Here is a 27,784-nt window from a genome sequence, read left to right as displayed (position 1 = left end):
GAAACAATAAAATACAAAAAATAGATAGATGACGTCATCATTATTGTCCATTTGACTTCTATATATTTACAGAAAAAAATTCTTAAAAGTTCATAATTTTAAATTATTAGTTTTTTCATCGATGTACGTTAATATATGATATTTACAAACTCTGACTATTGATTTCATAATTTTTGGTCAATATTTAAAAAAGTTTCCCATAAGGTCTATATGTTAATTTTATTTTTTGAAGTGCTAATAATCTGATAGAGTAAGTATAAATAGACAATAATAGTGCATGACTTGACATATCTACGATATTTTTTTACGAAACATTTTAAACAATTTTTACTTTTAAGTTGTAATCATCATGTTGAAAATACTCTTAAATCATAGTTATTTGTTTTAAAAATATAGTATTTCAAAGTATCGATGGATTTATAAAAACATGTATATATTTTTTGTTCACTGTGTCTCATCAGCCAAATGATATGGCTGGGTATTGATTGTTCTATGTATGTTTTAATATTGTTGTATAATATGTATGTTAATCAATATGTGACACAATAATAAAATATATTACTATTATCTATTATTTATATAAAGATGTGGCTTAGAAACGGGGAAATGCGAGGCTTTGCCAAGCTTTTTTCCAGTTTCGGGCCTAAACCGTATATTATTATCTTTATACTGCAATCTAGGGGGGAAAATAAATGATTGTTTACTTTGTATGTAAATTTATTTGATTTAAATATTGGAAAAAATTCCCCTTCAAAAATGCCTCTTACCGGTATCAAGCGAAGAATTTATACAACGCAATGAAATGTACATCAAACCCGCGATGAGACGTTGAACGAATTCGTTTGAGTATGGTCTAAGATATCAACAATAAGCATACAACTTAATAATTTATAGGTTTCATACAAAAAAATTTAGCAAGCGAAATATATTTTTTTTTAAATAGTAAAAGAAATATAGTTTCGGTAACTGCTTTTAAATATTCATGAGGAAAATGGTTTTGGGGTCAGTGACTGTATATAACATAGAAATATACAGTCAACGTATTTTTACTTCTCAAATAGAACGAATGCAGTATAAATAGAGAAACACCCTTCTAATCAAAACAAACACAACTAAATGTGCTTTTAATTTTAACTTTATTTGTACCATGTATATTTAAAGATTAAAAATTTGTACGGGTTCCGCGGAACCCAGTGTCTCGCCTACTTTTGCTGTAAATCGCTGGCTCAACAAACTAGAGGCTCTAAAGAGCCTGTGTCGCTCACCTTGGTATATGTGAATTAAACAAAGGAAGCCGACAGTTCATGACAAAATTGTGTTAAGGAGATTGTGATGTGTTTGAACATCTTACTTTACTGAACATTCTTGCTGCTTACAATTATCTCTATCTATAATGAACTTGTCCGTGTAGTTTCAGTGAAAAATGTTAGTAAAAATTTACAAATTTTATGAAAATTGTTAAAAATTGATTATAAAGGACAATAACTTCTTAGGGGGTCAACTGACCATTTTGGTAATTTTGACTTATTTTTGAGTCTTAAATTGCTGTACATTATTGCTGTTTACAGTTTATCTCTATCTATAATAATATTTAAGATAATAACCCAAAACAGCAAAATTTCCTTAAATTACCAATTAAGGGGCAACAACCTAGCAACGAGTTGTCCGATTCATCTACAAATTTCAGGGCAGATAGATCTTGACCAGATAAACAATTTTACTCCTGTTAGATTTACTCTAAATGCTTTGTTTTTGAGTTTTAAGCCAAAAACTTCATTTTACCCCTATGTTCTATTTTTAGCCGTAGCAGCCATCTTGGTTGGTTTGCCCGGTCACAAAACACAACTTTTAAACTAGATAGTCTAATAATGATTCTTGCTATGTTTGGTAAAATTTGACCCGATAGTATCAGAGGAGAAGATTTTTGTAAAAGTTTACTAAATTTACGAAAAATGGTTAAAAATTGACTATAAAGGGCAATAACTCCTAAAGGGGTTAACTGACCATTTTGGTCATATTGACTTATTTGTGAATCTTACTTTGCTGAACATTTTTGCTGTTTACAGTTTATCCATATCCATAATAATATTCAAGATAATATCCAAAAACAGCAAAATTTCCTTAAAATTACCAATTCAGGGGCAGCAACCCAACAACGGGTTGTCCGATTCATCTTAAAATTTCAGGGCAGATAGATCTAGACCAGATAAACAATTTTACCCCCTTGTCAGAACCACAGAGTGAATGTAATGTTTCCCCGCAGAAAAACTAAGTCCATTTACAAGTTAAATATGGAAAACATGTAATTTTATTTTTACAAAATTTACTTCTGAATACTATCTAAAGATCATAAACAAGCTTCTGTCCAAGTTTGGTAGAAATCTAGTATAGTTTAAGAAAGTTATTAAAATTTAAAAACTTTAACCACAGAGTGAATATTTGTAGACGCCGCCGACGACGCCGACGACGACGGAATGTGTGATCGCTTAGTCTCGTTTTTTCGACTAAAGTCGAAGGCTCGACAAAAACCACCAATGAAAACGATCATCTCTTCATAGTTATAATTATTGGTTTTATATCAATTTTTATATGTAAACTTTAATACTATACACAAGCTTTCCATGATTTTAGCATGTTAATTTTCATATATATATATACTAGACAAATAGGCTCTGAACAGTTTTATTAACAGACTAAAATAAATAGACATTTAGTCATTTATTAATGTGCAAAATGAACCTCTTGGAAGCAAACAATTAAAGAAAGAAAAAAAACTTTATGGCTGGAAAAAATCTTTTCAATGTTTTGTTATAATCAAAAAGTAAAGTCACAAAAATACTGAACTCCTATGAAAATTCAAAACGGAAAGTCCCCAATCAAATGACAACATCAAGTTACAAAACACATCAAACGAATGGACAACAACTGTCATATTCCTGACTTGGTACAGACATTTTCAAATGTAGAAAATGATGGATTGAACCTGTTTTTTTAGTGCTTAACCTCTCACTTGTATGACATTCGGAACACATTCCATTATATCTACAACGATGCGTGAACAAAACAGACATTATAGGTAAAAGTATCAAAATATGGTTTCAGCAGTCATCACTGTGTCACTATCTCAAAACAAATAAATATTTAAGAAAGAAGCACGAATAACATGTATTAAATTTAACAACCACATTCATTGATTCGCGTGTTTGACGTCATAAAATGAAATCGTCACACAGGAAGAAATATAAAATAATTGTGTCGTTCAAAGTATTTTCAAAATATTATAAATCACATGGTCAATGGTGGTAAACAGGGTTAAATGTTAGAAGGTTTTTATATTGTTCTTAGTCAAGTTCCTGCAATGCTTGTTTATACTTAAATACTTTGGGTGCAATTTGTTTGATGTAACTCTATGATACAATAGGAACAGACTGATTTTGAAATAAATAGGAATTTTAGGTGTTGCCTACTTGTGATGTAGTACGTTGCAGATTTTGATTGCTTCAATTCCTCTATTGGTTAAGTGAATAGGAAAAAATTTCCTTTTTTCCTCATGTAGAGGTTCCGATCTAATTACTGGTTTGAAAAGACGGAACAGAGCTACACCACAAATTATACTGAGAAGTCTGTATATTGAAGAAAATGTATTGATGCAGTAAAATAAGAATATTTCTAATCATGTAATGTAACCCTAGTGGATGATGACGTTGTAAAAGAAGGTCATCAAAGCTCCCAGAGGGGGATCGAGATTTTTGAAGACTTTTTTTGTATTATATTAGGCTGAGGATGCTGTTTTCGGTATGACTACGGTCGTATTAAATAAACTCATTACATTAACATCACTGCAGACAGGACTTTACAAATGTCCTTCTCCGTTGACATTATCATTGCAACCATATAGCATTGCAGTCCCTATTTCCCTAATCCAGATTTGTCTCTATCTTTACGGAAAGGAGTACTTAGTACAGGGCTATATGTGTGGTGAAAATTTTTCTCGGTGACCATTGTCCCCTAATTAAATTCAAAGAAAGGAATAACGGTTCATTCAACATATGCCAACATTTTTAAATTTAGGTATAAGATTGTATGAAAAACTGTTGGCATAGGTTGAATAATTGTTTACAGATTAAGTGTTATAAAAACATAAATTAATTAGGGGCTAATCAATTTACAATCAGTTTAAACCTAGCTTTGAAGTATACTCAATATACAATTTCTTTTACAAGAACTAGAGAAAATGTTGGTTATTGTTATTGTGTGTGTTTATGATCTCTATTTCATATAGGAATAAGTTAAAAATTAACATAATGAAAAAATGGGTGAACAAGGATTTTATAATTCTTATTAAAGAAATAATAATCTAGTCATATTAGATAACTATCAGTGAATTAAATAAAAGTCTCAGAAGTCCTACTATAAGATATGATGCTGCATCTGTACAATCAACTGGTGTCATGTTGTTATCCTTGAGTCTCTGGAGGCAAGTTTCACAAAACTATCTCATGAGTAAGACATGTCTTAGGATGGTTTTATGGTATATATTCTAGTCCTTCGGTGATTTTACAAAATGTTCCTAAATTTGGACATCTTTAAAAGTTGGTCACAAAGTAAGGACTACACAAAAGGTTTCTTGTGGTCTAAGGATAGTCATAAGTTTATTTATATAAATAACACTCATTTTTAATATCAATTTTACAAATTATCTTTTTTATTACCCAATTATCAATTCGGATGATGGAGTTCCAAATAAGAGACGCAAAATGTAACCATAAATTTTATAACTCAATATAATGAATAAAAACAAAAACATAGATATGTACTTCAATTTTCGAAACTAAAACAAAGTAATTACAGGGTACACTGTCCCACTGAAAAGTCCCAGTCTATAAATGGACCTAAATCATTTTATTTGATATCCATTTTAAATTTTATATTGCAAAATTCATTTGATTTAAGAAAAAAAAATCTGTTGAAGTATGATATATTTTGTTGCTTGTTGAATAGATATATTGGAAAACGTGGTACATGTATAAATGCCAATGACACATCTCTCCATCCAAGAAACAATTTATAAAAGTAAACCATTATAGGTCAAAGTACCGCCTTCAACACTGAGTCTTGGCTCACCTCGAACATTGAGCTATAAAGGGCCCCAAAATTACTAGTGTTAAAACATTCAAACGGGTTAACCAACGGTCTAAGTATGTTTCATATTAAATACAACAATATAATGATCAAAATTAATCATACAAATCTGCACAAATGAAATGGCTTTTTAACTCTTTTTCACAAGTACAATTAATATACTAAAATGTTAAATTTTAGACTTTTTTTCATCATTATTAATTTTAGATTTATTTCAGCACACTTTTTCTAGTATTTGACAATTTTTGTCTTTTTAGAAAATAAAATATAATTCTAATTTTACTACAACACAACTTTGCAAATATTTTATGTTTGTTTCTGAGTTTTAAAAGAGTAATATTTAATGCTTAAATATACTGACTGTATTTAACCTATTATTAATTAAAAATTGCTATAACAACACCTATTGTATTTTGTTTGAAGGCATAGGTTAAATATATTTTTCGACGTTTTGCATTTGCGCCGATCTGCATTTCATTTGCGCCGATTTTTTCTTTCATTTGCGCCGATTTATTTACAGGTAAATTACAGGTGAATAAATATAAGATATGGTATGAGTGCCAATGAGACACTTCTCCATCCGAGTCATGTTATTTCTAATGTACCATTAACCTCTTGCATTAGCTAGTTGTACAAAATTTTATGTTTACTTATGAATTGTCAACCATAACATGTAGATAACTGTTATCCCCTTCTATATACTGTAATCACATTCTTTAAAATCAAGAAGTTAATAGATAAAAGAAGATGTGGTATGAGACAACTCTCCATCTAAGTAACAAAATATTTTTATCAAATGTTGGCATAGGTTGAAGACATCGGAATAACAATACCACCAAAAATTTCAACAGAATAAAAGGATTTAATTCTTAAGGTGTATAATTATTTTAATGCAGAGTCAAAGCGAGTAGCTCAATTTCATACTTGGAATAAAATTTGGAAAAAAAGAACTGCCCTATGTTTAAAGACTAGTGAAAGTTTTATTAACAAATTAATTAATAGGCCAGGAGAAAATCTAAATTCAGGAATTGCACCAAAAAAGGACAGGCATGACCGGTTTGACAAAGACTTGAAAAAGATTACTGTTCACAAGCTATTTCGAAAAAATGAATGTGTGACATAAACAAACTTTGGAGAAAGACCATGATCTTGTTTTATCTAAGTACAAGCTATGGATAACCTTACATGGAATGGGATTCAAATTTAAAACTAGAGGCTCTAAAGAGCCTGTGTCGCTCGCCTTGGTATATGTGAATTAAGCAGACAGTTCATGACAAAATTGTGTTTAGGTGATTGTGATGTGTTTGTACATCTTACTTTACTGAACATTCTTGCTGCTTACAATTATCTCTATCTATAATGAACTTGTCCGTGTAGTTTCAGTGGAAAATGTCAGTAAAAATTTACAAATTTTATGAAAATTGTTAAAAATTGATTATAAAGGACAATAACTTCATTCTGACTTATTTTTTAGTCTTAAATTGCTGTACATTATTGCTGTTTACAGTTTATCTCTATCTATAATAAAATTCAAGATATTAATCCAAAACAGCAAAATTTCCTTAAAATTACCTATTTAGGGGCAGCAACCTAACAACGAGTTGTCCGATTCATCTAAAAATTTCAGGGCAGATGGATCTTGACCAGATAAACAATTTTACCCTTGTCAGATTTGCTCTAAATGCTTTGTTCTTTGAGTTATAAGCCAAAAACTGCATTTGACCTCCATGTTCTATTTTTAGCCGTGGCGGCCATCTTGGTTGGTTGGCCGGGTAAAAAAACACAATTGTTAAACTAGATACATAAATGATGATTGTGGCCAAGTTTGGATTAATTTGGCCCAGTAGTTTCAGAGGAGAAGATTTTTGTAAAAGATCATGGAGATCTACGACAAATTGTTAAAAATTAACTATAAAGGGCAATAACTTCTAAAGGGGTCAACTGACCATTTTGGTCATGTTGATTTATTTGTAAATCTTACTTTGCTGAACATTATTGCTGTTTACAGTTTATCTCCATCTATAATAATATTCAAGATAATAACCAAAAACCGTAAAATTTCCTTAAAATTACCAATTTAGGGGAAGCAACCCAACAATGGGTTGCCTGATTCATCTGAAAATTTCAAGGCAGATAGATCTTGACCTGATAAACAATTTTACCCCCATTGTCAGATTTGCTCTAAATGCTTTGGATTTTGAGTTATAAGCCAAAAACTGCATTTTACCCCTATGTTCTATTTTTAGCCATGGCGGCCATGTTGTTTGATGAAATGGGAATTAAAACACAAACTTTATTCTAGATACCCTAGGAATCAATCAGATGAAGTTTAGTTTGAATTGGTTCAGTAGTTTCAGAGAAGAAGATTTTTGTAAAAGTTAATGCCGGACGACGGACGACGGACGCCAAGTGATGAGAAAAGATCACTTGGCCTTTTAGGCCAGGTGAGCTAAAAAGGATAAAAACAGAAAAGGTCTTGTGGAAAGTACAAAAAATATAAATCAACGTATCACATTTTAAGTGCAATTTAAATTCAAACGTGACATATCGTTTTCAAGTAAAATAAGTTTGAATGATAAAAATCAGTCCCGATAAGTCATAGTTTACCATAGTTTAACGTCGCGAAAATAACATTTTACGTTAGCAACGTCATTACCTCCCTTGTAACTGTATCGTATGCCCGAACATTTACACCAACACAAACTATCAGTAAATTAAAGCATTTTACGGATCCCTTAAGAGCCATGTAAATATGAAAATTCGTTTCCAAAAGATTAAATATGGTGCGCACCAGTGTAGAAAACTTAAGTTATGTTCAAAACTATAAATCTCATTCGAACTACTTGAAACTCCTGCGCGCGAACTTCTGTGCATCAATTTCAAAATGGTGTGCTCGACTTTCACAATCATCAAGTGCACATGGCTTTCAAAAACTGGTGCAAAACATTTTGAAAGTAGTGCCAAATTTAGTCATACGCACCAGCTTTTAAATGGTGTGCGAACGAAATTAAGTCATTCGCACGAGTTGCAAAGTCATGAGCATATTTTTTTTTAAACTGTTCAAATTAAATCTCCTGCAAGCAAAACTATCTTAAAAATTATTTACATGGTACATTATGGACCGGATGTAATAATGTTTTACACTTAGTTGCATTTGCGATCCGATACCAGATCTGTCACGATCTGGTTGCAATGATTGACCAGGGAGCGTAAGTTATTCTTTCACGATGACACCAGTATTCAAAATTGGTTTAATTCAAATGAGTTAGTCTCTTTTATTAAGATCTATTGTTGTAGACAAAAGTATGTATTGCTAGTCGCAATTGCATTGGACGTTACAGATGATACAGAACCGCACACTGATATTACAATGCAGTTCTCAAGCAAAAGAAAGAGGAGATTTACAAGTTATGAAAAATAACCTTTGATTTAAGTAACAATTAATATACAAAAGTTGGAATTTCCAAAGATGAACAAAAGCATTTACAGACTTATATATTTTCAAAGGGTTAGAAAGGAATAACTGAAAACGAATAAAATTACTTTTATCAATTGGGAATCAACTGTCACCAAGTTATGTTTACTGTATATCAAAATCATTACCAGTAAGTGAGATGATACTTTCATTAAGATGTCAAGTCACGTGGTCTGAAAATCGAGAAATTACAGTTTCATGGAAATAAGTATTCTGCAAATGTAATTCATATTTACTCTGTATATGTGTGGTTTTATTGATAAGTTGGGTACAAAAAAATCAGTGTGGCTTAATCATGACATATTTAATAACGGAGTGTATGTTACAGCTGCCTTCTTGTTAATCTAATTCAGCATCCCAATTGTGGAGTTTCCGGTAAACGTCAGCTTGAAATGTGGGTAAATACGGGAATTATGCGTATAGGGACTTGGGAATTAATGATTTATTAAATTGAAATCAACAGTTTAAATTGAAAAAAACGACAATTAAAAGTGCCACGTTCCAGCTACATGTTACCTGTAAATCAGGCATTTGCCTTTTAATTGAAGTCCGCCAAAACATTGTAACATATAATATTTAACATGAATCATTTGTATATATACATATATGGTTCATAAAAAATATATGAATAAATGAATGAAGGAAGAACTGATAACTTACCTTTGCTGACTTCTAGTATGTAACTGACAAGACTGGGTACAAAAAAAGTATACATATAATTAAAACCAACGCCTTAAGAGATTGTTTATTCGATGCCAAATTTTTGTTGTTGATATCACTTGCATGCAGATCTGTCACGCGATGCCCGTAAAATGATATCCCGGAACCAGTTTAGTGTTTAGGGTAATATCTTTGCGACATGTCTTTCTATCAATTGTCAAATGTTCTATTTGAATATCACAAAATACTGATTTCTGGTGTACGAATTGTTTGTGCTATTTTTACATTTCTTGATCGGTGTGAGAACAATATTTCTCCTCACTAGTGAAAAATCTGACTATAACTTGTTGCAGTGATGGAATCTATATTTTACCAACAACTTTAATATCGCTTGTGATTGGTACTCACTGAATACTAAAAATTTACCATTTCAAAACCTCATGATCGAGTTTGAATTTTTCATAAAGCTTTTCAAAGTGCAACTTTTTTTTAAAGCATCTATTTCTAATTTGCGACTAATTAAGAAGTCTGTCTTAAAATTGAGAAAGGAAATGGTGAATATGTCAAAGCGACAACCACCCGACCATAGAGCAGACAACAGCCGAAGGCAACAAATGGGTCTTCAATGTAGCGAGAATTCCTGCACCCGTAGGTGTCCTTCAGCTGGCCCCTAAAAATATATGCATAATAGTACAGTGATAATGGACGTCATACTAAACTCCGAATTATACACAAGAAACTAATAATTAAAATCATACAAGACTAACAAAGACAAGAAATATACCTGTTTATTACAGACCTTCTTTCACTTAAGTGCATTTTTCCAGCGATGCATATGTTAGCGGCATTAAAAAAAAATAGGCATTAAGCTTAAATCATAGGCAATAAGCTAACGCCTAGGCATTTAGTATAATGCCTAAATGATGTTAGGCATTAGTCTTAATTCCTAGGATTTAAGCTTAAATCCTGAAAAATGTGTCCTGGCATTAAGCTTAATGCCTAAAATATAAATGCGAGTAAATAAAAGACATTAATTTTATTCAATTTAAAAATAAAAAATTATACATTTGTTACATAATAGCATTACGAGAACTGAAGTTTAAAATATCATCTACTGGAAATAAAATCACAGATAATCCTAGCTATCATAGTGTTTTAGTTCACTGCCCATGGCTCCAGAACGATGGCGAATTCTGTTGGTGTCAATTGTACAATTTGGACAACACACCTTTGAACCGTATCCTTCTTCACTAACAGTAGTTTTCATATAACATGAATGTGCTTGTCACATTTACTTCACATATGAGCTCCCTATGTATCTTTTTCACATACATAGCACTTTAAGACATCCTGAAAAATAGTTTGAATAAATAATAAGAAAACATTTAATTTGGTGTAACTATAAATATCTATCAAGCCAGACAAGAATAAATCTGTTTTTAAAATTTAGTTACAATTTTTGGATAATAACGTTTTTGTTCATAATGATCGTTCGAATTAACACCCAATCTAAAAATCTGTTATACATTAACATTTTGCGTTTCATCAGTGATTGAAGAAGAAGGTTCCACATTTGGTTTTCAATTTGATTCTGGCACAGGCGCTTGGGTCTATGATACAGATTTTTTTTTTTCTTTCTCTGGGTCGTTTAAATCACTCGAAACTAGGTGAGACATGCACAGAAGTGATAGATATGTATTATAAATAAAGAAAATTGAATATTTTAATAAAAAAAAAAATTAAAAAAAAAAAAATCTGTATCATAGACCCAAGCGCCTGTGGATTCTGGTATATAAAGGGCATTGTCAATGTTTTCTGTAGTATTTGAATTTATAGTTCGGTTATTTAAAGACTCGGTCTGGAGCTGAAGTAAGTCCTCCTCCTTTTCTGAGGTCACCAATATTTTTTTTCGGAATTTGGGTTTCTGATGTAAATCCAATTGTTGCACATTTACCAAACAAGGCTTTGTCCAATGTCTTTGTTTAAAGCTGAATATCCTTTGAATCTTAACGAACTTGATACCAATTGACCACTTTTTCGATTCATTGTCCCTCAGCCATGCATGTCCATTTGATCGCTCAATACTACCCTATTATTGGGGATGTCTCGGTTTCCAATGACCAATAACAAGTTCTTGCCACATTCATTTGACTCGGAAATGAATTCCCGACCATTGTCTGTTTGCAGTATATGGGTGTACCAAAAATTGTAAAAATATCAATTAGATTAAAAGCCACCTCTGAGGTAAGAGTTTTATTGTTACAAAATTTTGTAATATGGTCTTGAAAATCATAAAAAAGTTAGTTTCCATCTTGGTTTGATTGAAAATCAATTAAATTTTTTCTTAATTTCTGTACTTCCACAAAAAAGTATGAGTTAATTCTGTTTTGAATAAGAAAATTACTAAAGGGCTAGACTTGTCAGATAATTATATATTAATATTTGGAATATAATTAAGAAACTAATTCAAGAAAAAAGTCAGTAAATATACATAAATTACAGATTTCACTTATTGCCTTAAATCATGTTCGGCAATAGGATGAATAATCATCATCAGATTTCAGGTAATAAGCTTAATGCCTGAAAATTTCAGGCAATAACTTAATGCCTAGGCGTTAGCTTATTGCCTAGGATTTAAGCTTAATGTCTAATTTCACTTATTGCCTCTAACACATACATGATTGAGAACTAGAAGTGATTGATAATCAAATTTGGAAGGCCTATTAAATCTCTGACTTATTCCATTTGCATGGTTTATATTCCAGCATGTGTCCCCTCCATATGACGAACGAAAATTTATTCTATAAGAAAAAACATCTGAGAGTTATATATATTTTAATTGGGAAGAACGATCGGAACCCATTTGCATAAGACAAACTGATTCCATTTTTTTCAAATGTTGCCCTCATATTTAGCCCATTTGTCATTAATCATCTTTTAGACGGACCTTTCAAACTGATACATATGATTGAAAAGAGATGTATGTGGTGATATATCAAAGGGACAGTGACCAAACGACATACGAATGTAATCTTCAACCCTCTGTAAAAAATCTACACCAAGTCTGGATTATTCAACACTAACCAGATCAGACTTGACAAACCCAAATCAAAGAACAGCACTATGGTTGCAATAAGAAAGAAATGTCTGTACTTCATAATCATGCATAAAATTATTCATTTCTAAAATAGGGGAATGGAACCATGGGTAAGGTGAGGCTAATTTCAGGTGATTTGAAAAGGTTAGTTTGTCAGAAGCTGTGAAGGATTTTTCTTTTCACCATTTAGATTCTGTTAATACATGTATGATTAAAATATAATCAGATGTCTCTTACTTTGTTGATTTTGGGTTGCTGTCTCAATGGTGTTAATCCTAAATTCTTGATTTTTGTACACAAGGTGCAACATAGGGCTTTTGCAATTGCCAGGGCTATAGTTAATTGTAGAGGACTGCTTGTCACTTCTGGGTATCTCTTAAAGTCTTAATGGTTTGTTGCCTCACACACATTTATTCCAAACCCCTATAGACATGATAGAAAACTACTGCAACTTAAACAAATATGTACTTTGTTTGTTTGTCTTTTGGCCTTGAATGTTTGTCCCTAATATTTTATTAACTGTGCATTTGCATTCAGATATCGCAGATCAAATTTATTCGTTCATAGTGGATCAATTTACGTTTTTTGAATGAGTTAAGCCTGCCAATTGATATTTTATCGTGTGTTTTTCTATGTTGTGATGTTATGCTATTGTTAAAGAATAAGGGAGAAGGTTTGGATCCATTAAAACATTTAATCCCGCTGCAAATGTTTGTACCTCTCCTTAGTCAGGAATCTGATGTACAGTAGTTGTCGTTTGTTTATGTTATTTATACATGTTTCTCGTTTTTTTTTATATAGATTAGACATTGGTTTTCCCGTTTGAATGGTTTTACACCAGTAATTTTGGGTCTCTTAATAGCTTGGTGTTCGATGTGAGCCAAGGCTCCGTGTTGAAGGCCGTACATTGACCTATAATGGTTTACTTTTTTTAATTTGTTATTTGGATGGAGAGTTGTCTCATTGGCACTCACACCACATCTTCCTATCACATCTATCTATTTGGACTGAGTATTTCTCAATATCCAAATAATTGTTATCTGCCAGTTCAATTGCTCCAATTTTCATTACCTATCCAGTTTTGATCATGGATGTGTGAACTTTGACAATGAAATTTTTTTTTTTTATAAATTTTAAATAAGTTGTATTATATTCCCTTGGATTTCCTCCTACTATTCTTAATGCTGCAATATAAACTTTGTTTGTGGACAAGCAAAGCTACCAAAAACAAATGAATACTTAAAGAAAACATTTATTATATAATGTAATAGACGGTCTTTCATGAAACTTCTATTCACATTTATTAAGCACTCACACATTCAACAAACATTTTTTTAAATATTCAAGCACTAACATGATTTCATGGTAAATAATAAACCAAAATTTTTTCACATCTCAAAAATCATTTTTTGTTCATCCATAATTACTCATTCCTTGACTTCAATTTATTACATATTCATAAACAAGCCGGTTTCATGATTTTCTTATTCATCTTTACTTTAGGATGTTAACAACAAGTTTTAGGCATCATCAACCAAGAGATTTACTAATTAAGGAATGACTGTAATATTTTTTTCTGCCTATGAAGAAATAACATAAAAAATTTGGTGCACACTGAATAACGCATGTAGCGGGTTATTTAACAGTGGGCACCACATTTTTTTATGTTATTTCGATGACGTCACATCACATGACTAAATTATGTCTATGGGCTGATAACAAAATAACATCAGCCAATCAGAAGATGTGTTACATCCTAAATTAATTCATTTCATATTGGATCCAAAAGCACTTTCTAATAAGATATTTTTGGGCTTTATAGCCAAAGCCATGTTCTCATACAAACCTACAGAAATTCACTTCATTTTAAAAACTAGTCTATACATAATTTAGATATGTGGAACAATTGGTTTTTTAAAAAGTTAATGCCACAAATCAAGCCATCCACTTACCCATATTTTGAAATAACCATTTTAACATTTATAACATAAAACTATATAAAAAAATCTGCTACCATTCAAACATAAGTCCCTCATTTTATTTCATTTTTTTTTTAATTTTGTTTTGTCACCTAGAACAGTTTTTGAAAATGAGAGACAAAAGTAGTTTACTAATGTAACAAATTTGTAAATCTGTTCTGAATATATTAAGAAAGACAAGAGAAGACAGGATAAAAATCTGCTAAGCATGCGTTGCCATCCATGAGAATTTAAGACTGATATATGTCGCAATAAGGAATAGGACACAATCGTAATTCTCAGATACACAACTATTGTGAAGCAGGCTCCCAGGTGATTATCAGCTACAACAGCCTTGATATTTGATGTATTGCCACAAACAATGAGGTTTTGATTAGGGCTATTACAGTAAAATGATTGAGCAGGGCAGGAATGGCAGACATTGGTTGTAAGAAATCCTAGGGCTTCTGGATTGTAGGTCCTTTAATTCAGTATTCTTTAATGTTTTGGCCCATTATTCTCTATTGTTTATACTTTAGAACTCCATTATTCTCTTTTCTTCCAAATTTGGCTGATTTTTATTTATTCTGCACTTTTTATCTATTCAGTGAACCCCTATTCAGACATTCACTCAGGGTTAATGTCTGTTGAACTAATCAAAGATGGTGCATTGGTAGTTGAAAGTCCTTTCTTACCCTCAAAGTCTACTTAATCATGTTAATAGAATAGTCATAATGTAAAGTCATTTCTAGACACATGCAATACCCTTTTTGTCAATTTATCAAACATTCTAGTATATTCCAAAATACAAATAATTCTTTCACACAGATTCATTCATAAACATGCATTTCAAAATAAGGTTTATACTAATATCTGTGCAACTGTTCAAATTCATAGTGAAAGTTCTAAAATAAAATCAAATGCTAGCTTTTCCCTTTTCCACGACCTTTGCCCTTTGAATTTGCAGTCTTTGCACTTGCAGCCTTTGTTTTCTTTTCAGCAGTTTTCTTTTTAGCTGCATCCTTATTTTCTTTCTTCTTGATCTACAATATAAAATATATATTATTCATACTGAAAAATCTATCAACATTTACTTCATCTTAAAAAAAAAAACCATTACGGTGACCTATAATTGTTAATGTTTGTGTCATTTTGGTCTTTTGTGGATAGTTGTCTCATTGGCAATCATACCACATCTTCTTTTTTATATTAGTACTTATGAGTGAACTTGAATTTACAACATATACAGACAATTTGTGACGGGGATGACATAAAGACTAATGCAGTGCTGACAGCTTCACACTCAAAAGGCCTTGATATAAGAAAAAGCACCTAAACATAGTTCATATACCATTGAAGAAGAGAAGAATGTTTGAGCTCCTTAATGTAACAATTTGCATTCTTTTAATTTCTGAAGAAACATAACCCTATAAATTGTGATGCATTTTGGTCTTTACAGTGTTTTAATAATTGTTGTTGGTTTACTTTCATTTGTTATTCATTTACTAGTTAAAACACATACCACTCTTTTTCTACATTATCGTCTCCCATTATTTTCTCTCAAACCCAGTAAGACTCATTAACTGAATATTTTCTAAATGGTTTAAAGTTAATGTTTTATTCTCTATCCAAATTTTCATATCAGTTCTGTCATATTCTGGCAGACCTTTGTTTTTTGTCTTCTGTATTATTTTTGTACATGTAAGCTCTTTATAACAATTTTTTCTCTCTCAATAAAATATGATTTCAAGAATGTGATATTTATCATCACATAATGCAACTTTTTTAAACTGAAATTTCAAAACATTTGAAAATCTTTTTAATAATCAAATTATCAACTCAGATATAATCTCACTTTTATCATTGTGTCAAGGTCAATTTTCTCTCCTTCCTCATCACTGGATGATGGTGCCCGGTCTTCCTCGCCATACATATCATCCTCCGTTGCTGGGGCACCACCACCACCTCTCTTCTTCTTCATCACAACACCAGTAGCATATGGAGTCATATGGACTTCTTTATTGTATGTTCTGGTAAATGCTGCTTTTGTCTGCAAATAATAAAGAAAGTATATTAATCTAAATCTTTTCTAATATCTACAATCAGCAAATTGACAAACATTGAATATTTGATAATACCCTTTGGAATTTTATGAAACTGAACTATTTAAAATCCAAGTAAAAATTAAATTGTAATTCACTTCAATTTGTTTGCGTATTACAAAAATATACAAATTTTATTCATACTTCAATTAACCATTCTAGGGGTCAATATTTGGTACTGAGATGAATTTATTCAGTATACTAGTATGACAATTGTTGATTGCTTGATGCTCAGTGGCAAATATTTCATGTATTTATTTTAAGATGCAGGGGAAACTTAAAGCTTGCCACCCAGTCAATTGCTTAACACCCTACCTAAGTAATCTCTTTAATCATTACTGAGTAAGCTTAGATAGGTGAGTTGATTGTCTCATTACTATCAATACTGCATATGTACATAAAACAAAGTGTGCCACATCTTTTTACAAACCTTAGGAGCCAGTTTAGACATTGGGTCTTTACTATTCGGCCATTTAGACACCTCCATGATATTATCAAAATCTTCTTTGATGATGTCATAATCATCCATTAGTTTTATGACATCAGGGACTCCTTCTGCATCATTTTCAATCAGTGGATTGGTCAGGCTTGTCCTCATGAAAGGGAGATAATCCATGTTTAATCCTCTTTTGTCACATGACACGCTGTAAAAGAAAAGTACACTTTAAAAATATTTTGTTTATGAAATACTATTGACAAAATCAGAAGTATATTTTTTTCATATATTAGGGTTTTAAATAGGAAATTCATTGGTCATTTCAATTTTCTGAAAAAATAATTCCTAATAAAATACACAAAATTTAAGTCCAAAGGGGAAATCTCAATTATACTATTCTATAATATACTATATGACAACAATGTATGAGAAATCGTTTTTGCTTTTTTCAAAACTGTTTTGATCACAGCAAAATGTATGCTGAAGTATACTGTCAACAACACTTTCACAGCACAACCACTGAAAAAGAGCTCACAAATTCACAAACCACATAAAGTGTATTGAAGCTGACAGGAATACATTGATACAAAGAGCTGACTAACAGGTTAAGCAAACTAACATACACACTTTGGGTCAATTCAAAACAAATATATCATCCTTACTTTGCTAGAGGAAGGTATCCATTTAAAAGCATCTGTAGTAGATATACCGGTTCAAACTGGAGATCTGACTATTCTTTGTGAGAACAATAAACTTGCATTTACTCTTGCATAATTTTATCCCTCATACCCATAGTGTAAACTTTTCAATTGTAACTTACTTCAATCTCATGTGAGTTTGTAGTTCCTGTAAGATTCTATCATGTTTTCCTGTACTGGAATTTTTACCCAGCCACTGAGGAAACTGTATCATCTGTGACATTCCACCTCTCATGTGCTCGCCTGGTATCACACTGGCATATATAGCCTGTAAGAATGGACAAAAGTTCATAAATACAACTGAAACATGAAACAGCTTTGGAGTGGAGTAATAACATCAAATCAAAATTGTGTGATTTTCAGATTCAAATTTCTATTTTTAACTTATTTAAAATTAAGAAATATATGTCCTTCGTGCAAAGCTCTGAATCTTTGTTTGATTTTGCTATACTTAAGGTGGTACCCAACACTTTCACTAAAATTAATTTGGCTCGTTAAATTTTCATAAAATTTTGTCAAAGTATTTACTTTGACCCTTTGAAAAAAATATAAACATTTCAAAAATTTTGAACCAACCGTTTTGTCAGAAAAATTACACTGGTTATATAGCAGTTTGACAAACACCGATTTTGATCATTGAGAAGCCTGATATTCCTTTTACAACACTATGTAATTAAAACGTTTAGCTGACTTTACAGAGTTATCTCCCTGTAGTGTTAGGAACCACCTTAAGGTTCGTTTTAGTTTGATTTGTTGTTCAAAGTTTGTATTATGTGTTTCAGTTTTCAAATATTTTGGCATTAAGCATCACTGAAGAGACATTAATAATCACAAGAGTGCACACCCTGAAATGTCTAGCCTTCTTTACCAATCATAGATATCATGTTGATAGACCAAATATAAAGCTTTATTACAACTGTCACATAAACTCAACATTAACCAAGAAAACAAAACATTGATCAATGAACCATGAAAATGAGGTCAAGGTCAGATGACACCTGCCAGTTGGACATGTACACCTTTCAGTCCTTCCATACACCGAATATACTAGACCTATTGCTTATAGTATCTGAGATATGGACTTGGCCACCAAAACTTAACCTTGTTCACTGATCCATGAATTGAAGTCGAGGTCAAGTGAAAACTGTCTGACAGGCATGAGAACCTTGCAAGGTATGCACATACCAAATATAGTTCTTATAATAAGAGAGAATTTAACATTACAAAAAATCTTAACTTTTTTTTCAAGTAGTCACTGAACCATGAAAATGAGGTCAAGGACATTAGACATGTTACTGACGGAAAGTTCGTAACATGGGGGATCTATATACAAAGTATGAAGCATCCAGGTCTTCTACCTTCAAATATATAAAGCTTTTAAGAAGTTAGCTAACGACGTCGCCAGATCACTATCTCTATGTCGAGCTTTTCGCAACAAAAGTTGCAGGCTCAACAAAAATGAGCATCTGGTGCAATAAAATTAAAATAATTTTTGTTATTTTAATAACCTATAGTTGCTAACATCCACTTCATTTTTTGATATCATGTAAATGATTCTTCTACTTTAGAAAATCCATGTTATCAAATAATATCCATTAATCAAACTGTGATCCTCCAGAAAATCTGTGGGACATGTTCCAATTGATTACCCTATCCTATATCCTCCTTTGATAGTAGTAGTCCTCCATCCCAGAACAACCACAGTTCAGAACCTACCTATTAGACTAATGGTTATTTTGTTCTAGCCGAAAATATGTTTGAACTATTTGCTACTGGACATTAAACAAACAACAATCAACGAATCAAAACATCCGAGAACATCTGCATGGATATTCATAATTTTTCTACAAACCTGAGTTGGTAATAATCCCCATTGTTGTCCAGTTCGGACACATTTATCTACTATATCTCCATCACATAAACTATCTGCTGCTCTAGATAACTGGGATAAATGTTTACCTACATTTCCTCTGAAAAATGAAGATTAAGTTCTTTAAGTGACAGTTTTCATTGTCAATAGTAAATTCACATCCTGCCAAACTTTGAATGCCAAAATATCATTTGGAAACACAATCCTTTAACAACTGGTATTTCAAATAAGGAAAAGTTATACATTTTTTGTTTTGTCTAAAAATGTTATAAATTTACTGCAAGAGAAATTTGGATTGCAACATACACCTTTATTTCAAGAAAACTTGTATTGTAAATTTGCTAGAAAACAGTGTCCAAATATTGATGGTTTGGACGGCATCAATAAAGACAATTTTCTTGGAAGAAAATTAGGCATTTCCTCTGCTGGACCAAAATAGCCTTTTAGTCGCAAATTTCTAATATTCCCTAAAATCACAATTTTGATATAACTTTCAATTTTACAAAATTATTTTGCCAAAGAATGGAGAATGTGATTATGGGACACAGATGACATCCTCAATTGCATATCATGTTATTAGAGAACAGAAAGTAATTTTTGGATGTACTGACGGAAAAACAAGGGTAGCACTTTATGCCCCCTCAAAGAAGGCTGTGGTATAAAACTTACTTTGCAGCATATGGCACAACATGAATATAATTTTCTTGGACAAAAAGTGGACCAAAGCTGTAATCATGGAAGAATAAGTCTGATTTGTCATTTAATGTCATCCCAGCTGTTTCAGCACCTCCAGCGAACACCTTCCTACAAACCTCAAACGGACCCTATAAAAAACAGGAACAAAAAACTATTATTAGAAAATTGATATTTTACAATTACTTGACACATTACCATGCACCACAATGAATTCAGATATGAAAATGGTGTCCAACAATTAAACACGTGAAATTTTTAAGACCATTATCACCTATAAAATAAAAATTTTCAGTCATTTTACTTAATAATTCTTAAAAATGTCCAAGAAAAAGAGTGTCTGCCTCCCCCAAACTATCAATAACCCCCAAGAAAATCACACTCTTTTTCTACACAACCATTGTTGGGTGTCTTTTACATCTGACAGAATTCAGATATGCTGGGGGAGAAGTTGTACCCACTAAAGCTAAGTAAGTAACCAAATCCAGATAACTAAAGGAACCTTAGAACTTGAAAACCTTTGCATTTACAGAAAAAATATCAAAATGTTGCTATTTGATTTATTCTGGAAATTTTTTACCAAATAATTTTTTTAAAGGCAAACTATATTTCTGAGCTCATTTGCTTAAAAGAAAATCAAATTTCTCACAAAACATATCATCTTTTCAAAATTTATTTCTGTGTCAAATGTGTGACCAATAGTAGCAAACTTCTACCATCTATAATCTCTGATGGAAAATTGTCTCATTGGCAATCATACCACATCTTCTAATTTTTTAATAATACCATTGAAAACAAATGTTGCAGTTATCATATTTTTTTCTGCTATGTTATAACATTCCTACTACTGTCCAAGGCATCTAAAATATCTACCGAGTACTCAAGGCAGTTATGATATTTCTAAATTTTCTAAATATAAAGAACATATTTACCAAATGCATATCCTTCTTAGCCATTTCAGCATCTTTCTTTGTCTGCTCATAGGTCATCGTCTTGTTAGAGGCTGACCACATGGATAAGTTATGGATCACCTGTAAACAAACATAAGTATTTGATAAAGTATTTTTGATCTTTCAATTCCCTTATGAAAATCTCTCTAACTCTATTTTTGATATTTGACTACACAGGGGAGATCAAGAGACATTTAAATAAAAATATTCAGAAATTATTGCAAGGTTTTTATTTTTGCGAAAAATGCAATAATTTAAACTCGCATTTTGAAATATTTCATATGAATTAAACAGGATTTTTCTCCTAATCGTAATAATTAAATTCACATTTAAGTGTAAAATGACAAAATTGCAATAATAAATGTACGCAATAATTTCTGAATTTACAGTATTAGGATATGTTTTGTTTGCAGTATCACATGATCTAGGATCAATCAGTTATCATTTTTTGCTTGAACAGGTTCTGCAAAATGTGCCTCCTGACCTTTTAGTACATTTTTCTTTTTGCCCTTTAATACAATACAAACCTGTCTGATGTCTTGATTTGATGCCAGTATAATCTCATTCAATGCTGGAGGGGGAACCTTGAGACCTTCTTTAAAGGCTAGAGACATCATGGCTGCCTATAAAATAAAATAATATTAATAAGTCTAATCTCATTTGAAATTAATCGTATAACTTTAAAGTCTATATATGTGATATCAGCGATGCCTTGAAGTAAAAATAGAAACATTAAGCCTTCACACAAGCTGAAATATCTCGCTAAAATGATCATGAAAGAATTTGAAAGGGGGAACTAAAGGTGTCACATAATCTTAACATTATAAATAATCCTTGAAAATCAGGCGAACACTGACATACTGGAATGGGAAGCTCACCAACATTTTATGCATCAAATTTAGTTGAATAATTACATACTGTATCAAATCTATTTGTTCATAGTGTGTTAATTTACATTTTTTGATAGAGTTAAGCCTTCCAATTGATATTTTATTGTGCGTTTTTCTATGTTGTGATGTTATGCTATTGTTTTAAAAAAAAGGGGGAAGGTTTGGTACCATTAAAACGTTGTTGTTTGTTAATGTAATTTATACATGTTTCTTGTTTCTCGTTTTTTACATCGATTTAACCGTTGGTTTCCCGTTTGAATGGTTTTACACAAGTAATTTTGGGGCCTTTTATAGCTTGGTGTTCAGGGTGAGCCAATGCTTTGTGTTGAAGGCTGTACTTTGACCTATAATGATTTACTTTTATAAATTATTTGGATGGAGAGTTGTCTCATTGGCACTCATAACACATCTTCCTATACCTGTATATCTTAGAATCAAACTTAATCCTAAATACCCTGACCTGTGAACCATGAAAATGAGGTTAATCACTGAACAATGAAAAGAGGACCAGGTCAGATCTTTAAACAAGATAAGCCATTTATGATTCTCTTTAAAACCAAATCAAAAGAGCCATTAAAGTTAAGTGTTTTGGTTTGTAATGAATTATAATGTAAATATTACCTTAATTTGTTCTACTCTGGGTCTTTGGAAACGTAGATCAAAGCAATGATTAGACAATGTTCTCATCTTCTGATGGTTTCTATCATTACACATACATATAATGGGAATCTTGGTGTTCTTTATCAATGCTACCATTTCCTGTAAAAGATAATTATATCGTTAACTTTTATAAAATACAAGAATCTAAAAACTAAGGAGAAATTCTATATTTTCCATTTTTATTATCAATGACTAGACAATTGATGTGGATCAGTAACATACTTTTTGGCAAAAAAGATTTTTTCATAAGATCAAGCGGCCGAGTCAGCCGAGATTAGTGATAATGTGTATTAATCAGGTAGTTGATGGTCACTTTTGAATAGTTTTACATTTTGTCATGCCCTGGTCTTGTACAGCTTATTTTAAAAACACTAAGGGTTCTGCTCATTGTTGAAGACATTTCAGTTAGTACATGTAGTAGTTTTCATCCTCATTCAATGGTGGATAGATGTCTTGTTGGCAATCATACTACATCTTCTTAATCTTGTACAAACCACTCAGTTTGAAGCACTTAACATTACTTTAATACCTGTATTCCTCCTCTATCTTCATTGCCTGCCATACCATCAACTTCATCCATTACTAAACAATGTTTGTGACCATGTGTCTTTGAACCTTGAACTCCTGATAAAAGTAAATCAAAAACATCAGAGTTTAATAAACTGCAAAACTATTAGTAAATGAATTTTATTAAACGCTTGTAATAAATTCTTGACAAAAAGATATGAGACATGTGTTGAGTGTGATTTTAATAGTATAATATTTAAATTTCAGACAAAGTTTCATTTTCTATTCACTCGGCAATATAAAATTATGGAAATCCTGAATACAATACATATAACTTGATTTATAAGGTTAAAAGTCAATGGATCATTACAGGCCTAAAAAAAAAAAATTTGTGTTTCCGGTAACATCATTTTGAAAAATAGGGTCGGTAGGTCGCAATTCTTTTTTTTTTTATATTGTACACAAAATCCAGAAAATTATCATGGGTTTTGTAAGTCCAAGTCTGTAATTAGTTTCAAATACCAGGAGTGGGCCATTTGCAATGTTTTTGCTGTGCAAATTTCTTGGATTTTAACCAATTTGGAATACCTTTTGACATTTATCAAATGTTTTACTGGTTTTCTGTGCCAGTAGAAGCTAGCTAGATAAATTATAATTGTGGATTAACAGAAGCCTGTGTCAAAAAAACAGGGTCAGTAATTACCTTTTTTTTTTGAAGATCCAATAAAAAAATTAGGGTCGGGGCTAAAAGACTGGGTTGGTCGGGTTACCGGAAACTCAAATTTTTTTCTTGGCCTAAGGGAGCCAGGCCAACTTACTGCAAAATTTCTAGCACAGTTTTCAAATACTGAATATTAAACAATAAACACTAGATGTTATCTATACCTGTAAAATCTACCATTGTAGTATTGCTTAATGACTCTGCTACAACAGACTGTAAATTCTTTTTGGATCTAGTATCTGAAGCATTTAGTTCAACAAAGGAAAAACCAGCTTCCTAAATGAAAATAAATGTTTCAAATGAAAAAAAAATGATATTTGCAAATCTGGACCCCCAAACATCACTGAAAAGGTTAAAGTAAAATATATAATTTTTTTTATAGGGTCCAGAAATTAAAAGGCCAAAATCATTTCGAAGTATCACTTTTTACTACTATAAGGTCTATAAGACAACAACCGTGATTGCTTTTGAATAACATAAAAATTAAAATTGACTTTTATTTCATCACAGGAATTGCACATTTAACATGTTTAAATTTGAAAATATTTCATTAAAATGTTTTTAAGATATTGCACAGACTCTAGATCTGATTGGCAGCCACCTTTTGTTTTGTCTTTTTTTGTTTTTGTTTGACATTGTCTGGTTTCTCTTCTACTTTTAAGTGTTGGATATCTCTGGGTATATTTAAATAACACTCTATCTCTATCTCAATTATTTCTTTTCATTCCTTTTTACAATTTGAGAACTTAATATAATATTTTTTTTCAGGTATAGACATATAGCATTTAACCTATAATGGTTTACTTTTTAAATTGATATTTGGATGGAGAGTTGTCTCATTGGCACTCACACCACATCTTCCTATATCTATATAGTTACATAACCTTACCTTACAAACTAACGTGGCTGTTGTAGTTTTACCAATACCAGGGGGTCCTGACAACAGTGCTGCTCTCAATCCAGCTCCCGTCTCATCTTTACCAAAGAATTTACCTAAAATACATCATCATCATCGTTTACAACATACATATTTTGTCATAAAAAATACATAAAACTTATTACTGATATGACTCATTTTTTGTCAACTTTTGACTTCATGTATGTCCTGGTTAAAAGTTTCAATGACTTTTTTTTCTTACTCTGTGATCTGTTTTCATTGCACACAATTTGTTCTACATGCAGGCATAAATAGCTTTAACTTTTGAGAATCTTTGATTTTAAATTCTCTTCAACTTTGAAACCGATTCCACCTTCAAACAATTCTAATACAAGTTTAAATGAAGAGGAATAATAGTCTAAACAAGAATGTGTCCATAGTACACAGATGCCCCACTCGCACTATAACTTTCCATGTTCAGTGGACCGTGGAATTGGGGTCAAAACTTTGATGTGGAATTAAAAGTAGAAAGATCATATCATAGGGAACATGTGTACTAAGTTTCAAGTTGATGTGACTTTAACTTCATCAAAAACTACCTTGACCAAAAACTTTAACCTGAACTTTTGCACTATTATTTTCTATGTTCAGTGGACTATGAAATTGGGGTCAAAACTATAATTTGGCATTAAAATTAGAAAGATCATATCATGGAGAACATGTGTAATAAGTTTCAAGTTGATTGGACTTCAACTTCATCAAAAACTACCTTGACCAAAAACTTTAACCTGAACTTTTGCACTATTATTTTCTATGTTCAGTGGACCATGAAATTAGGGTCAAAACTATAATTTGGCATTAAAATTAGAAAGATCATATCATGGGGAACATGTGTAATAAGTTTCAAGTTGATTGGACTTCAACTTCATCAAAAACTACCTTGACCAAAAACTTTAACCTGAAGCAGGACGAACGGACGCACAGACCAGAAAACATAATGCCCCTCTACTATCGTAGGGGCATAACAAAAAACTAAATACATTAGAATCGTTTAAGTTTGTTTTTCCATTTAACTTCCTGTATTTGCATAAATTTCCTACTTATTCAGGAACACTTCCATATATATTGGTTTATATTTCCACTCAAGTTAATGTGATAATAAAATATTTCAAACTAAAGCGCAAGTAAAGATTAAGGGATTTTTGTTGTGTTTTTTTAAAATTATATTTTGACTTTTGTCCTTTGGTAAAGGATTTTACTTTTTTCTCAAGCTTGAAACTTAAACCCCCCCCCTAAAAAGTCAATCAAGTAATTAATAAAACATGTTATTGTGTCATTACCAGTTACCTGAAGGTTTCACACCTGCTGCTCGGTTTTTATGCCAGTTATTCAACCAATTCAACAATTTCTTAGCATTACTTTTGTCTCCTGTCTGTCCAATAATTTGTTTCATTGCTGATGGTTTATATTTGTCTACCCATAATAATGATTCTTCTGGTTTGTCACTTCCTTTAACCTTACTTTCACTTTGTGCAACAGTCACTTTACTTTCACTTTTTGCAACAGTTTTTGTACTTTCACTATGACTACTTTCCATTTTAATACTTGTGTGTTTTTTCGGTGAAGGGGTCCTTTCAAATTTAGATAAATGTTCTGAGGTTTTAGTTTTAATACTATCCTTTTTCTTCAGGCTTTCTGCTTGTTCCTGTTATACATAAAATATATGATGTAAATTAATATATATACAGCACCTTTCTAGATTTCATTCATACAATTTTGTATAATTCAAAATTATCAGTCAATATGTATTTAACAAAAATCACCAGTACTTCACTTTTCATCTGATATCTTATTTACTAAAATATATTCTACATAGTTTTAAATCTACACCCATGTGTAGGAACTATTTTGCCTTATGTATTACTTTCCAGTATGTCCTTTTATTACCAGGCCAGGTTTGAAGGGGTTACATTTTACAAAGTCTATTCAAATTATTTTTGCAAAGAAGTCCTCTCTACATGCTGGAGGCCACCTTAAACTTGCAGAGAGGTGAAATTGTTATGCTCTGTGTTGAAGGACTCATTGATTTAGAGATGAAGAACAGCATTAAAATCATTGTTCCTTTGCTTTTTGTGCTATTTTTGCTATGCATGTACTGATATTGTGTCACTGCTGAATACCCCATATTCTTCCATTTTCTATTACTGTGAAAGAACTTTAATTCGTGGGTATCAATTTTCATGGTTTCAGCTATATTTATATGTTCGTAGGTTTTAAATTCGTGGATTTAAGTTTTCTAAAAAGATAAGTAAACATTGGCCCGTATAAATCGTAGTGCCAACACTAATTAACCTAAGATAAAGTGATCAACAGATTAAAGACCATCAAATGCGTTAATTAGGCTATAAACATGATAAAGTCATCCACGAAAAACACATAATTGGTACCCCACGAATAAAAGTACTTTCACAGTACTTTGTTATAAATATGGAAACAAAATGTTATCTTTAAAAAAAAAGTTATTTTCATAAAAAATATAACAAGTGAAACTGCGAGCTACTGCTCACTGATGATACCCCCGCCGCAAGTGGATAATATAAATAGTGTAAAAAAATTGAAAGTGTTCGTGAAATCCAAATTTCAGAAATCCTTGTATTGTAGTTCCTGAGAAAAATGTGACGAAAATTTTCAACTTGGCTATCATGTGTAAAATCATACAAGTGTTCAGTAAACAGAAAGATGTCAAGTGATCAATCTGAAAACGCATCACACGGTATAGCTGACTTAGATTAACCCTGAAACCAGATTTCTGAAATCCTTGTATTGTAGTTCCTGAGAAAAATGCGACGAAAAATATTCATAGGACGGACGGACTGACAGACTGACAGAGGTAAAACAGTATACCCCCCCTTTTTTAAAGCGGGGGTATAAATATAGCCTTTCAAAATAAATTGATTTAGAAATTAGATGTCCAAGGGAGCAGATGAAATTAGCCTTAGGCACATCTGGACACGTTTCCATTTTCATATATATAGCACATATGAAAGT

General features: G+C 31.6%; 1 protein-coding gene across 1 annotated transcript in view; it reads right to left on the bottom strand.

Annotated features, from left to right (window-relative positions):
* Positions 1-14,500: 14,500 nt before the first annotated feature.
* LOC134690114 (replication factor C subunit 1-like) overlaps positions 14,501-27,784 on the bottom strand; it is a 28,460-nt gene continuing 15,176 nt past the window's right edge. Inside the window, exons 13-25 of the mRNA XM_063550086.1 lie at positions 26,084-26,441; positions 24,749-24,852; positions 24,024-24,135; positions 23,161-23,255; positions 22,593-22,730; positions 21,609-21,704; positions 21,064-21,162; positions 20,108-20,262; positions 19,421-19,538; positions 17,691-17,836; positions 16,865-17,078; positions 16,188-16,382; positions 14,501-15,375 (exon numbers count right to left, since the gene is read on the bottom strand). Of these exons, the coding sequence (XP_063406156.1) occupies positions 15,256-15,375; positions 16,188-16,382; positions 16,865-17,078; positions 17,691-17,836; positions 19,421-19,538; positions 20,108-20,262; positions 21,064-21,162; positions 21,609-21,704; positions 22,593-22,730; positions 23,161-23,255; positions 24,024-24,135; positions 24,749-24,852; positions 26,084-26,441 (1,950 nt within the window). The 3' untranslated portion in view covers positions 14,501-15,255. The remainder of the gene's footprint in view (positions 15,376-16,187; positions 16,383-16,864; positions 17,079-17,690; positions 17,837-19,420; positions 19,539-20,107; positions 20,263-21,063; positions 21,163-21,608; positions 21,705-22,592; positions 22,731-23,160; positions 23,256-24,023; positions 24,136-24,748; positions 24,853-26,083; positions 26,442-27,784) is intronic.

Source organism: Mytilus trossulus, chromosome 11 (genome assembly GCF_036588685.1).
Source record: "Mytilus trossulus isolate FHL-02 chromosome 11, PNRI_Mtr1.1.1.hap1, whole genome shotgun sequence".
Classification (NCBI taxonomy): domain Eukaryota; kingdom Metazoa; phylum Mollusca; class Bivalvia; order Mytilida; family Mytilidae; genus Mytilus; species Mytilus trossulus.
The sequence above is the reverse complement of the archived record's forward strand: the minus strand, read 5'-3'. Positions and strand labels throughout refer to the sequence as shown.